Source organism: Charadrius vociferus, unplaced genomic scaffold (assembly GCF_000708025.1).
Source record: "Charadrius vociferus isolate BGI_N301 unplaced genomic scaffold, ASM70802v2 scaffold273, whole genome shotgun sequence".
Classification (NCBI taxonomy): Eukaryota; Metazoa; Chordata; class Aves; order Charadriiformes; family Charadriidae; genus Charadrius; species Charadrius vociferus.
In genome coordinates this window covers 760,603-773,612 of record NW_009647750.1, presented here as the reverse complement: position 1 = coordinate 773,612, position 13,010 = coordinate 760,603, and the positions used below count along the sequence as shown (strand labels likewise).

The 13,010-nt window shown below is 37.9% G+C and overlaps 1 protein-coding gene across 2 annotated transcripts in view; it reads left to right on the top strand.

Annotated features, from left to right (window-relative positions):
• Positions 1-565: 565 nt before the first annotated feature.
• The window catches only part of CYFIP1 (cytoplasmic FMR1 interacting protein 1), a 59,950-nt gene continuing 47,505 nt past the window's right edge, over positions 566-13,010 (top strand). Inside the window, exons 1-12 of one of the 2 annotated variants that reach the window (XM_009882105.1) lie at positions 566-682; positions 855-944; positions 2,333-2,410; positions 3,481-3,582; positions 4,798-4,979; positions 6,347-6,443; positions 6,579-6,707; positions 8,013-8,117; positions 8,292-8,383; positions 9,619-9,736; positions 10,437-10,559; positions 12,814-12,939. In XM_009882105.1, coding sequence (XP_009880407.1) covers positions 566-682; positions 855-944; positions 2,333-2,410; positions 3,481-3,582; positions 4,798-4,979; positions 6,347-6,443; positions 6,579-6,707; positions 8,013-8,117; positions 8,292-8,383; positions 9,619-9,736; positions 10,437-10,559; positions 12,814-12,939 — 1,359 coding nt within the window. The remainder of the gene's footprint in view (positions 683-854; positions 945-2,332; positions 2,411-3,480; positions 3,583-4,797; positions 4,980-6,346; positions 6,444-6,578; positions 6,708-8,012; positions 8,118-8,291; positions 8,384-9,618; positions 9,737-10,436; positions 10,560-12,813; positions 12,940-13,010) is intronic. The other variant, XM_009882106.1, reaches the window with a different exon arrangement.

Genomic DNA, 13,010 nt, shown 5'->3' with positions numbered 1-13,010 from the left:
GCACCTTTTGACAGCCAGGTCTCCTGAAGATGGGCTGGTAGTAATATCTGTGGGTAAGGGGTTGAAGACTCACTGGCTCAAAACTGAATCCTTACAGGAAAGTTTTATACCTGTGCTTGTTACAGGATTTTTGTGTGTTTATTGTAACTGAAGCAGACCACAGAATAACTTTTCTTCTAGCTTAACCAGAGAAGGTTACATAGTAGTCTTCTTTTTTTTAACTGTGCATTAGAGGTCATCTTCTCTTCTGGGTTTTTTTTTTTGTGTATTTCTGGTGTTCAGCCATGGAGGAAGAGAAACATTTCTCAACTCATAAAAGTAAGGAGGAGGATGTTAGTCCTAAAAGTCTTTTTTAAACTTGTATACTAAAACCAACTGGGTTTCAGTTTGACTGTTTCCCTTCTGTTATGGTTGAAGAGAAACTGCACATTTCCCACAACATAAGTTGTTCCTTGCTCTTCATATTACTCATTTGTTTTCTGTGTGTATAATAACATATAAAAATTTACATGTATGTGTGTGTACTTATCTATATGGATATATGTATTTTTTAACCAGGTGCAAAATGACTGCTCAAGTAACACTGGAGGATGCCTTGTCCAATGTGGATCTCTTGGAAGAATTACCATTGCCAGATCAGCAACCATGTATTGAACCCCCGCCATCATCTCTGCTTTACCAGGTGTGTTGTTATTGCAGTTTTTCCATTTCCCATTGCTGTTATGAAAAAGAGTATGTGCTTTAAAAAAAAAAAAAAAAACAAACCAAAAACCAAAGTGTGTTTATATTTGCAATATATATAAAAATTCTTTTCCCTACCAAGGATTAAATTCTACATTTTGCTTTCTCTGCAGCCAAACTTCAACACTAATTTTGAAGACAGAAATGCATTTGTCACTGGCATTGCAAGATACATTGAGCAAGCTACAGTCCATTCTAGCATGGTAAGTAGATGTTCAGATACATACTTTTGTGTTAACTTGGCATAAAAGGAGAGGAACGTGTCTTACATTTCATTATAAGAATTGTGGTCACAGAAAACCAGAAACCAGGTTACCTACAACACTTCCAGGAGGCAGTGAGATGAAAAAGTGTGTGGCTTTTCTTTTTTCATTCATGTACTTCTTGATAATTTTAAAATGGTCTTTCTGAAAAGTGTCTTGCTTTCATTGTGCATTTTTCCAGTATTCTGAGGTGAGTTGGTTGTATTGACAGCTAGCTGCTGTAACTTGAGCGAAAAATTACATTCCATCCTCCCAAATTTCCTCTGCTCCTCTGTCAGTTTAGTGGTGTTGAAGGGGTTTTGTTGGCTTCCTCACTGTGGAGCGTGTATGTTAGTGATTTATTGGCATGGTTTTTTGTAAGGTGTTCTGTGGTTTTTAACAGTTCCACAATATAAGATAAGACTTCATACTAGTAACTCCATCAATCTTTGATGGTGTTGCTGTTTTGGAATACAGAAGAACTTGCAGGCTGCAAACGTTGGTCTGTACTGAACTTGTAATTACATGGTACTCTTGGAAAATACGGAATAATATGTCTTGTAATTCTAGAAGCCAATTCACAAACAGTTGAATGGGCAGGTTAACACTCGATTACATGCTACTGAAAATTATATAAATGTACACCAATCTACTCTTAAAATTATCTGGCGACTCCTTAACCTGTTTTGGTTGTTTGGCTATGTAGGCCTTCTCCTTTGACAAGTAAAAAACGGTTTTGCTCTGCATGTCCTGACTCTTTCATCCTTGGCCATTCCACCTGCTGTAACTGAGTTTAAAAAGAAAACCAACCACCACTCCCCCCTCCTCCTTCAGATTAGCATTTTTATTTCTAGATCACAGTGTCTTTAGTTTTGGGAAGAAAGAACAATACAAAACCCAAACTGATCTGGGGCGGTAATAATTTTTGTCATTAGGCAGGCATAATTGTTGCAGTTGTTGATTAGTGATCTGGCTGGTGTTTGTTGGCTTACGTGATATGAAGGTGATGATGTGAATTCTCTCAGAATTAGGTTGGGTGCTAAAACAGATGACTGAGAATAAATAATTTTTTTTTTTTTAGCTGTTGGGTTGTAGCCAATCTGGACATCAGTAGCTGGTCAGCTCTAATACATGTAATATGCCAGCTGAGCCTATGATTTATGGTAATATTATTTTACATACATACAATATGCTGTATCATTCAGATTGCAATATATTTTTGTTTGTACATATACATTCTGATAAGAGAAATAGGTTTGTTTGGACAAGGTTTTGGAATGATGGAAGACAAGTGGATTTAACCCTTTAGTATTACAAAGTCTAACTATGCTGAGTGTCTTTTTTTACAGAATGAAATGCTAGAAGAGGGTCAGGAATATGCAGTCATGTTATACACATGGAGAAGCTGCTCAAGAGCCATTCCTCAGGTAAAGGACGAAAATTGAATTGTCATGCATCATGTGAACTTCTGTCTTGTTTTGGTGGAGTTGCATGGGTATAGCTTTATCAAGGAGCTATGAAATGTTGTCTACTTTGACTCCCAAATAGGCAAGCTGGGCACCCCATAGTCTCTTTTAGCATTTGGGGACCAGTTGGTCTGTCTTTCTCTCTTTTTTTCCCCTTTTTTTAAATAAGGGAGCTATAGCAATACCTCATGGGTTTTGTGTTAATCTTACTGATTGGTTGAAGAGTAGTATAGGGGTAATGTGCTCTAGAAGGAAAATCTTTGATTGTCAAATCCATTTGAGGTAAAAATTTAATTAATTTAATTCAAGAGAATGGATCCCCCCCAACTTAATACTTAAGTTCATAACAGGTTTAACAGGTGGCGTAGCATGCAATAATTACATTTCAGTTTAAACATTTAAGTTTCTAGACATCCTAGGTAATAACTTTCTGAATGTCAGAACTATGCAGTGGGTTTATTGATCTGTATGCAAATTAAAACCCTGTGAATATGTGAGAAGTCCACAAGCAGCCTTAAGTGTCTGGGAATAGGTGTACACGGGTGGGAAGAATATTAAGATGCATCAGAAAGCTGAACAAAATGATAACCATGACACCTGCCTGCTTTATAAGGAGTTTGTAATGCAATTATTTTTATACTGTAATGCAGGGAAGGCTTATCCTGTGGTTTAAATATTTAGAGTGGAAATCAGGTAATCTGTTTAAATTTCTGGTTTTGGACCTATTTGAGTGCATGACTTTCAACAAGTGGCTTAATAAGGTGGAAAGAATACTGTTCTAAGCATGCGGAGGTGTTTGAAAACTGAATTATTTGCTGTGAGGTAATAGAGAAAAACATCTTTAGGTTTTTTGTTTTTTTTTTAACACAGAGAGTAATCTTAGATGACTAGCATAAAATTACCAAAACCAGCAACTTGATTTCTCTGTTTAGGATGATAGTACATTTTCTCAAGTTGTCAATGAGGATCTTGGTTTCTGAGGCTTTATCAGGAAGAGTTCCAAGTGTAACGATCTCTTTAATTGTCCTCAGGTCAAGTGCAATGAGCAGCCTAACAGAGTAGAAATTTACGAGAAAACTGTGGAAGTTCTGGAGCCAGAAGTCACAAAACTGATGAATTTTATGTATTTTCAGGTAAACAGAACGGAAACAAAATTTGTCAGTAGGCTTGTATTTTTATATTCCTATTTTGTATGCTTAATATTATGTGTTCAGATACTGAACTTAGTCATTACACTTTGAAAAAAAGCCCCCTATATTTTCTCACAGAAGGGCAGAACCTCTAATGCCTATCTTAAAGACTTCAGGTGATCTCCATTAAGACTTTCAGCATAAAATTGAAGGTAATTGCATATGGTTCCTGTGTAGCACTTGGGGACAGTTCTGGCACTTTAGGAAAAAAGGAAATAGAAATATAATATGTTCCACATGTATACATAAAAGCGTCTCGGCACTGGGGAGTAAGGGATCCACAAGTCTGGACACCAGAGCAGCAGGTGCAACTTTGCTATGGAAATTCATAATCGAGGCAAGCTCACCCAGTTGTTGTGACCTGCCAGCCACCCGAGCTACATGGGCGCTGGAGAATAGCAGTCTGTCTTGCTTTCTCCTCCCGTGCTGGCAGCTTGCCATTTGGTTCAATGGACTGAGGATGTTTCCAGGCATTATTCGGTGGGAGCCAGAGCAGCTAGAGCCCATGAGCCCTGGAGCGCACAGGCAGAGGGGACTGAATGAAATGTAATATTTCCTGTCGTCTTCCCCAACTGGCAGATCTCACTGACTATGAACAATCTCCTTTTGTTCAGGGAGATTAGCGCTTCAAACTCAGAACAGATTCCTCTTTACATTTGAAGTTGCTGTCTTTTTTGTAATCTTCATCTCAAATGGCTCTGGTGTGCGCTCAGAAATAAGCCCTCAAACAAACATGTGGCAGGATGATTTTGCAAGTTGGCACGTACTGCTGTTAATCAGTGTGCTGGGGGGTATTTTGTTTTAAGAGAATATATCTATAATCTGCATTTTAATGCATATACACTCTCTCACTGAAGAAGATAAAATCACTTGTTTCAAAGGGATTTTAAACTTTTATGACTTTAATCTGCAAAGAAGAACCTTGCCCCTTGTGCCAGGCAAGCTCTGTGGCAAAAATCACTGGTGACACTTGTAGCACACAGCAAGTACACACAGGTGGAAAGTCTGTGCCGATGCCTTGTTAGCCTTCCATGCTTTAAATGTTTTTCTGCTTCAGTAGCGCTTTGTATTGGACCAGCTCCAGTTACATGATGAAACGTTTTTCCCATAAATGTCATGGCTTTTACTCCCTGTTTCTTCTCTTTTTTTCCCCATTAGAGAAACGCGATTGAACGATTTTGTGGGGAGGTGAGACGCTTGTGCCACGCGGAAAGGAGGAAGGACTTCGTGTCTGAAGCATACCTGATCACTCTGGGCAAATTCATCAACATGTTTGCAGTACTGGATGAGTTGAAAAATATGAAGTGCAGCGTGAAGAACGACCATTCAGCCTACAAGAGGTAAGTGGCGAGGAGCAACAGGACCCGGGCTTCTGCAGTCAGGATACAGACCTCCCACGAGATGGCAGCAGTTGCTCTTTTTCTGACAGCTTTCTTTTCAAAAGAATTCCCTTTCGTGCGTGGGACAGATAACCTTGAGACTAGGGATGCATTGGCTGCAGTTAGGCAGTTGAGTAAACCTATTTTCTTTATGCTGTTCTTTCAGCAGCAAAAGGTTCTTCTACCTTTGAATGCCAAGTGATCAAATACTTCTGTCTTGGTGTACGCTAAATGTAAGGAATATACTTTGCTCAATAAAGCTTTTCTTTTTAAGTTTGAAAGGAAACTGGCTTTTTGGTTGCTTGTGCCACTCCTGTTCTGTCCTGTCCTATCCTATCCTGTTTTTGGCATCCACTTTTGACATTTGTAGCTGAGAGTTGTTACACTTCTTAAGATATTTAATCTTTGCCATTCAAGGTTGTTGGGACTGCAGGTGTAGCAGAGAGGGGAGGAGGGCGGGATATCAGTGGCCAAGTTTTGTGCTTGAGCAGCTAGATGGTATCAGATATCTTTTGTTGAACATTGTGGTCTGAGCAGCAGAGGAAGGCAGTCTTAGTGCCAGCTGTAGTATCTGTGGTCTTTCATAAAGAAAACCACTCAGGCAATGACTAGCCAATTTTATCTGTGCTGCTGCTTTCACTTACATGAGATTTAACTTCTACCTCTACCAGTAGTTGCCATTTGTAGTTGTTGTTGTGCCTGGAAACCTCTTAAACTTACTTGGTTTGTGTCTTTTTAATTTGGAGGCATGCTTCTGGAGGGCAAACTCTGTTTTCTGAAAGGCTGACTTTTCCTGGGTTGTTGCATGACTTGGGTCCGTAGAACCACTGCTGACCCTGTCAGTTGAGGGACATACCCAATGTTTCTTGGGTTGGGTTGGACTGAGTCTTCTAACCACAGTGCAGTGGGGAATTTGGGATTAATTAAGTCCATCTCTCTTATAGTGGACTTTCACCTTTCTTCTCAGCTATTTTCCTAAATCTTCCCTTTGTCTTCTATGAAACAGGCTCTTGACACAGATTTTTTGACTCTGTAGCTGGTTTTTGGATAACTCACTTTTATAAAGCTGTGGCAAAAAAGTATTGGCTGTGTCTACCTAGCTCTCTTTCTGTTTGATTCAGGAGTTAGGAGGTGGGAGATGCACTGAGGTTGACAGTCCTGTATGAGCAATGAATGATCCACCATTATACTGGCAGTTAGAGATGTGCTGACAACTTACAGTTCTCCTGGTAGATTTGGGGATGAGTGTGTTTCTATTGAGAGGGAACAGATTTGGTTACAAGCAGTCCTGCTGAGGGGAAATACTGTTTTTTCTTCTGTTTTCAAAGAGCTGCTCAGTTCCTGCGGAAAATGGCAGATCCTCAGTCCATTCAAGAATCCCAGAACCTCTCCATGTTCCTTGCCAACCACAACAAGATAACACAAGTAAGCTTTAATTGGCTTTTTGCAAAATACCTAATGCTTTGCAAAACTATTAAAATAAACCTCTTCCAGTTTGGTAGTAAGTGTTGTTCCCCAGGGAGTATAACTAGTTGACTAATATCCTTCTTTTTTTTCCAGTCTTTACAGCAGCAGTTGGAGGTGATTGTTGGCTATGAAGAACTGCTTGCAGATATTGTAAATTTGTGTGTGGACTACTATGAGAACAAAATGTACCTAACACCCAGTGAGAAACACATGCTTTTGAAAGTAAGTTTCTTTCTGGTACAAAATTTAAAAAGAATTGTTCAGGCAGGACACAGATGTCTGAATTCCTGTTTGGTTTTTTTGGGGTTTTTTTTTTGCACTTTTTTTTTTTTTAAATGAACCAGATTAACCAAATAAATTATTCGTTATTTTTTTTTTTCCCCTCTCCATTGTGTTCTTATTATATTGCAAGCCAAAACTGCTTAGAAAGTTTCTAATCCATTTTTGTTTTTCATAACTTAAAGTTGACTGAATTGAACTGCAGCCTTGCTAGGAAACCGGTTCTATGGAATTGTGTTTCTATGAAGTATGACAACAGAAAGGAACTACTATGTTTTATTTTTAGATATGTGGCAAGTTTGTATAAAAAGCTTCTGGAGGTGAGGCTGTGTATCAAAGATTTCAGGGAACCAGTAGCTGAAAATTAGGATTAGTAAGTAGATAAGTTTATTTAGCTGGAATATGTTAATGTAATCAGAGAGTGATGGGCAATATGAAGTGTGGTTTGTCTTATCAGCTGCATGTCTTGCAGTGGAAGGAAAGATACAGAGTAAGAATTGAAAATTTACCTCATGACAAATATTTTGAGTCACTTCAGTGTTTAACTTCTGAAGAGCTCTGTTTATTAGGACTAGATGGAAGCATTCTGAAACAATACACGAACTCTTGAACATTTGCATTCTGTCTGCAGGGATGTCTTTCGTATTCAGGCCTTTTGTTTGGTAAATATGTTCTTAGAACACATTAAGTGGCTAATAATCAGCTCCTGCTATTGTAAATACTGAATTAGAACTTTATGTTAATTAATAACCTGGACAAAATGTAATTAGATTTTTTTTCTGATTCTTCTGAGCTCTTGTGTGTATAATTCAGACATGTGCTGAAAGCCATAGAAAGCAATAGCTAGAGATGGTAGGTATAAAATTGTGTTACAGATCAGTTTGCACATACAGAATTTTAATAAAATGGAAGTAAAGAAATTACCTGTCTAAAAATTGCCAGACTATAGTTTCAGTGAGATTTTTTTTTTTCTTTGCGCTAAAAATTTATACAAACAAGTAGCATCTTTTAAGGGTAACCGATCAGGCTAATGTTAATGTAAAAACTACTAATAAACATGTAATAAAAAAATAATACAGAAATTATGTATTCGAAAATGTATGTATTCTGTTTGAAGGAGGATGGGTGTTTCAGGACTGTGTTTTTAAGATGTTACATTTTTTTTTCTAATGATATGAAGAACAGTCTTACTGCAGCAGGTTTTTACCTCTGAGGTCCTTTTGCAGAGGTTCATTTTTTCTTTTTCAGGTTATGGGCTTTGGATTGTACCTGATGGATGGAAGTGTTAGTAACATCTATAAGCTGGATGCAAAGAAAAGGATAAATTTGGCCAAGATAGACAAGTTCTTCAAGGTTGGTTAAGATTTGATCTTAATATGTGATTTTAAAGGTAATTCCCCTTGCATTTTGAATATAATTAAATAGAATTAAGATCACTTTGGACTATAATATGGGTAAATAATGGTTTTCTTTCTGTAAGATTTGTGTTTAATAATTTATCTAATTTGATTTATTCCCTGTGTACAGCAGTTGCAGGTTGTCCCACTCTTCGGTGACATGCAGATTGAACTTGCAAGATACATTAAGACCAGTGCCCATTATGAGGAAAATAAATCCAGGTAAGGGGGAGAAAGAAACAAAGAGGGAGCGTCTAGGCTGGGGAAAGTCAGACCCTTGGAGTATATTCCCGTAATCATCCGTTAGTCTGTGGGTCTGTCGTAATTAATAGGATTTTCACTTTGGTCTACTTTTTGGTGTGGGTATTTCCCTATTAATGTACTTTGTGTAATAGATACAACTAAAGAAACAAGTTGTTTAAAGACCTTTCTATGCTGCTGAGCTCATTCTTGCATCTGTGACATTTCTTATCATCTGGGTTGGAGGAAATGAATTTTATCTTACACTAATTTGATTTTTATTTTTTCCTTTAAATATGAAACTTTCTTTAAAAGAAATGAAGGATTTTGCTAAGCAAGGTGAGCAGTAGTAGTGCATGGGTAAATAGGCATGTGTATATTGTATATGGAGCAGCAACTTAGCTTGTCTCCCCTCTCTTTTTTGTTTGGCTAGGTGTGCAGCACCGCAAAATGGCTGGAAAATGCAGCCAGTTTTTACATAAATGGTTCCATGGTTTATGGTTATTGCTTTGTTTTAGCGAACGTTTCCGTGCTCTTCCAAGGCCTTTCCTCCATGCAGTTACATGGATTTAGACCGTAGTGCTTCGCATTTTAATTCCTGCAGAAAAACCACATAACCTGCATGTAATTGCTAAGAGAAAATCAACAGCAGCGAGCCTACTGAGCTACTAAAAATATGAGGCTGCTTAACATGACATTCTTGGTAGCATGTCTTTTGTGTCCCTGTTGATAATGTGTTGATAGTATTTAATAATGCCTTTTTTTTTATAGTTGAGAGCATACTGTAGGCTCTTCATAGTTAAACAAGAATGGTCAAAACCAATCTGAAGTTAGCTAGCTGTATCTTGCAGCCTGTACCTATACTTCTGCCCTGCCTCTCAATACTTTTTGGTCCTGTCTCTAAGTGTATGCTCCTGAAGAGAGATGCCGGTTTGTATTTCATAGCAGCAGCCTTTAAAAAAATACAGAAAAGAAAAAAGTTGGGGTTTTTTTTATAAGACTTGGAAGAAGTGCTGTTTGAACTCAGAAAGACAGTCAATCACTAACGGATTGTGCAGGGTCAGAGGTAGAGGTGTGAGTAGAGGAAAGGCCTCAAATAGAGGAGAAAGAAGATTTTTTAAAAAAAGTCATGCATTGTGGTTCTTTCTTTGCAGTATCAGTTGTATTGTTTATTGCCTAAACTGATTTACGTGGGTTTTTTTTGTCGTCTGAAACAGATGGACATGCACGTCTTCCAGTAGCAGTCCCCAATACAATATATGTGAGCAGATGATCCAAATCAGAGAAGACCATATGCGTTTCATATCAGAACTGGCTCGTTACAGCAACAGTGAGGTGTGTGGGATTAGATCTATTCATACGACTTTCACGTCACTGATTAACAGTTTTTGTTAACTATCTGCAGAGCAGGTAAACCTTGGGCTAGGTAAATGACAAAGCTTGATCACCTGAATCAAGGAAAGCTGGCTGCAGGTCTAGTACCTTGTCTCTGCATGATATTTATGCTATTTAAATTTAAAGTAATACTGATACATTATACAAACTGCAGTATTCTGCTTATCTGTCTATCTATCTGTCTATCTAGGACATATATCCTAGAACTTTTGGCATGTCTCTTTTGGAATAGGTTGTCTAGCCCTTATTCCAAACGGGTGCTCATAGCAGTTTAAATCTAACTAAAAGTTAAGAGATTAGCTAAAGAAAAAAAAGAAAAAATAATGCACATGTATACACACATTTATACATATATAGAACCTATAACATACATAATGTATATAATTAATGTCTTGAATTCATTTGCAACAATATTTTGGTAATCAGGGATACCAGTGGTTTCCATCGCTTGACCAAAATCTGTGAAGTTTAACCATGTAAGTCTCTGTAAGAAAAAGCTGATATTAATGCAGGTGTTGGTACCCAATGCTGTTTTAATGCTTGAAAGAAATCTATGTAGAAATTTGGCTATGGATGCTGGGTACGTCATGTTCTGATGTGGGTCTGGGTTTTATTTTGTTGTTGTTTAATAATGTTCTAGGTGGTGACTGGGTCTGGTCGACAGGAAGCTCAAAAAACAGATGCGGAGTATCGGAAGCTCTTCGATCTCTCTCTCCAAGGCCTACAGCTTCTCTCCCAGTGGAGTGCACATGTCATGGAAGTGGTATGTTATCTGGGGAATACAACCAGATGAAAAAGGGGCGGCTTTGTGAGGTTGCACAGGCTTCAATGGAATGAGAAATGTGTGTTGTGCTTCGTTCCCTTAATTCCTCTCTTCCTTCTTCCTTCACTTCTTTTCTCCTCCTGCTCCAAACTACATCCTTAGAGGAAGGCATACGAAGTTCTCAGAACCTAGCAGCAACGTTGCTGCTTTGAAGCTCCATTAGCATGTACAATCTCATATAGTACATTCAACTTGTTATATTTAATGGATAGGTGATCACCTGTAAGCCTTGATCAGATGTTTTTGTTTCTCGATACGTACATTTTGTAGACTAAGACTTCATTATTTTCCTCTAAATGTTGTTCAAAATTATATTCTGTTAGAAATAGCCATACCAACATGCAGTCACACAGGAGGTGATAGAACAGCTCCACCTGGCTATGTTTAGACATTGTCACTTAGTAAAATGAAGCATGTCTTAACCAAAGACACAAAAATGAATGGAAAGGCTCCCATTGGCTTCACGTTAGGCTTTTCATCAAAAAGAAAGTAAATGTGGGGGGAAAAAAAAAAATTTGAGGGGAGATGAGGGAGGGGAAATAAAGAATCTGCAGTGTTGTTTCTCTATATTTTAATAATTTGTTTTACAGGGAGATGTCAGTCAGAAGAGTGATTGTGTTTTTTCAAATAAGAAACTGCTTAAGGCAGAAATTGAAGAGGACGATGCAGGAGTCCTTTTTATGCTGCAGACACTTAGATAAAACCTGCATGTTTTACCTGCACCAAAGCATATCCTAGGATGGGTTGAAAGAGATGACGTATTGTATGAGAGAAACCAGACTTGCTCCTCCTTTGCCTCTAATGTCTGAGGGAGCATCAGACCATTTGTACTGCGTGAATCGAGTGTGGTCACAGTGGGCGCAGCTAGAGACCCAGTTTTCTTTCTCTCCTGTATTTTTAACTGCCTCTTTTAAAAGCCAGTAGATGAGTCATGCTTTTTCCTGTATTATCCTATTTAAATCAACAATGTATTTTATGGTGAAAATCTTGTTCTCCTTTTCTCCTTCTTGAGAGGTTGCTGTCATCTATTTCTGGCCTTTGTAACTCCCAGCCTTGCTCCCTTTATTTCTGTCATTGCAAATTGCTGCATTCAGGCTCTCTCTTCACCGTGACAATCTATCTATTTTACTATATCTCTCTAGAAATTATATTTTATTATATCTCTGTAGAAGGTCTCTCCTTCTTAGCTCTGTTTTAATCCTGCTGGTTCCAGAACGTTACATGCATCACTTTCAGATAAAAAATTTCAGGATATGCTTGATGTCCAGCTTAACCCTGTCAACTTAATGCCCCCCAAATGCTTCATCTTTGTTTAATAATTTCCTCAGTATCCTCTTTGTAGCACTTAGGTTGCAGGGTGTGATGCTCTTCTTTGCTGTGGGTAAATCGGTGCAAATATAAATTTGCTTACTATAATGGATTAATATTGCTCTGTAATCTAACACTTATGCAAAGATAATATCAAACAGACCTTACTACTCGCTGAACTCAAACTGTGTGAAAATTGCATTTGAATGTGACTAGGATTTTTCACTAGATGTACCCTGATGGATATTAGATCAGCCTGACCCTGATCAGGAACATTTTGAGCTGCGTTTGCGGTGACTGAAAAGGCAGTATTTAAGAGAAATGTATGCTGTGCAGATGACATTGTCAAAGATAATACAGCTACTTCCACATCTTTAAGCCTAGTAAACATTGAAAAAACACCCCCAAAACTGTGTAGTTTTCCATTTGTCTTTTGAATTTTATATGTGAGTATTTGCCCAAGTTGGAAGCTCCTCTTTTTGTGTGTGGGTGTGATGGTTTTTTTTATTATGCTCTGAGGTGTCTCTGTGTTTCTCCTGCTCGAAATGGAGATGAAACTTTTGCCTACGTTAGCCTTGTCTAAGTAAAAAATACTCGGAAGTGCATTATCTGCTGAGTGTGTATTGCATTTTTCGAGCTAATACAGGATCACTGGCTTTCAAGTAAATTTGTTAGGCAAATAATTATTTGTTATTCCCACTAGATATTAGTTTCAGAATTTATGCAGGTTTTGAGAATAGTACGAAATATTATTTTTCAGATATTCTTGAAAACACTGGAGTATTTCTTAGAGCATGTTATTTGTGTCCAGCTATGTTTTGGATTTCTCAGGCCTGTTTTTTTTACCCCCATCTTTTTTCTCCCTATTCTGCTGTGTGAACTGCAGTATTCGTGGAAGCTGGTACACCCAACTGACAAATATTCTAATAAAGATTGTCCTGACAATGCGGAAGAGTATGAAAGAGCAACAAGATACAATTATACTAGTGAGGAGAAGTTTGCTTTGGTTGAGGTAAGATAAATCTTTTTTTTTACATGAATTTTATAAAGATTAATTGTGTACAAAGGAGAACATTCTCTATA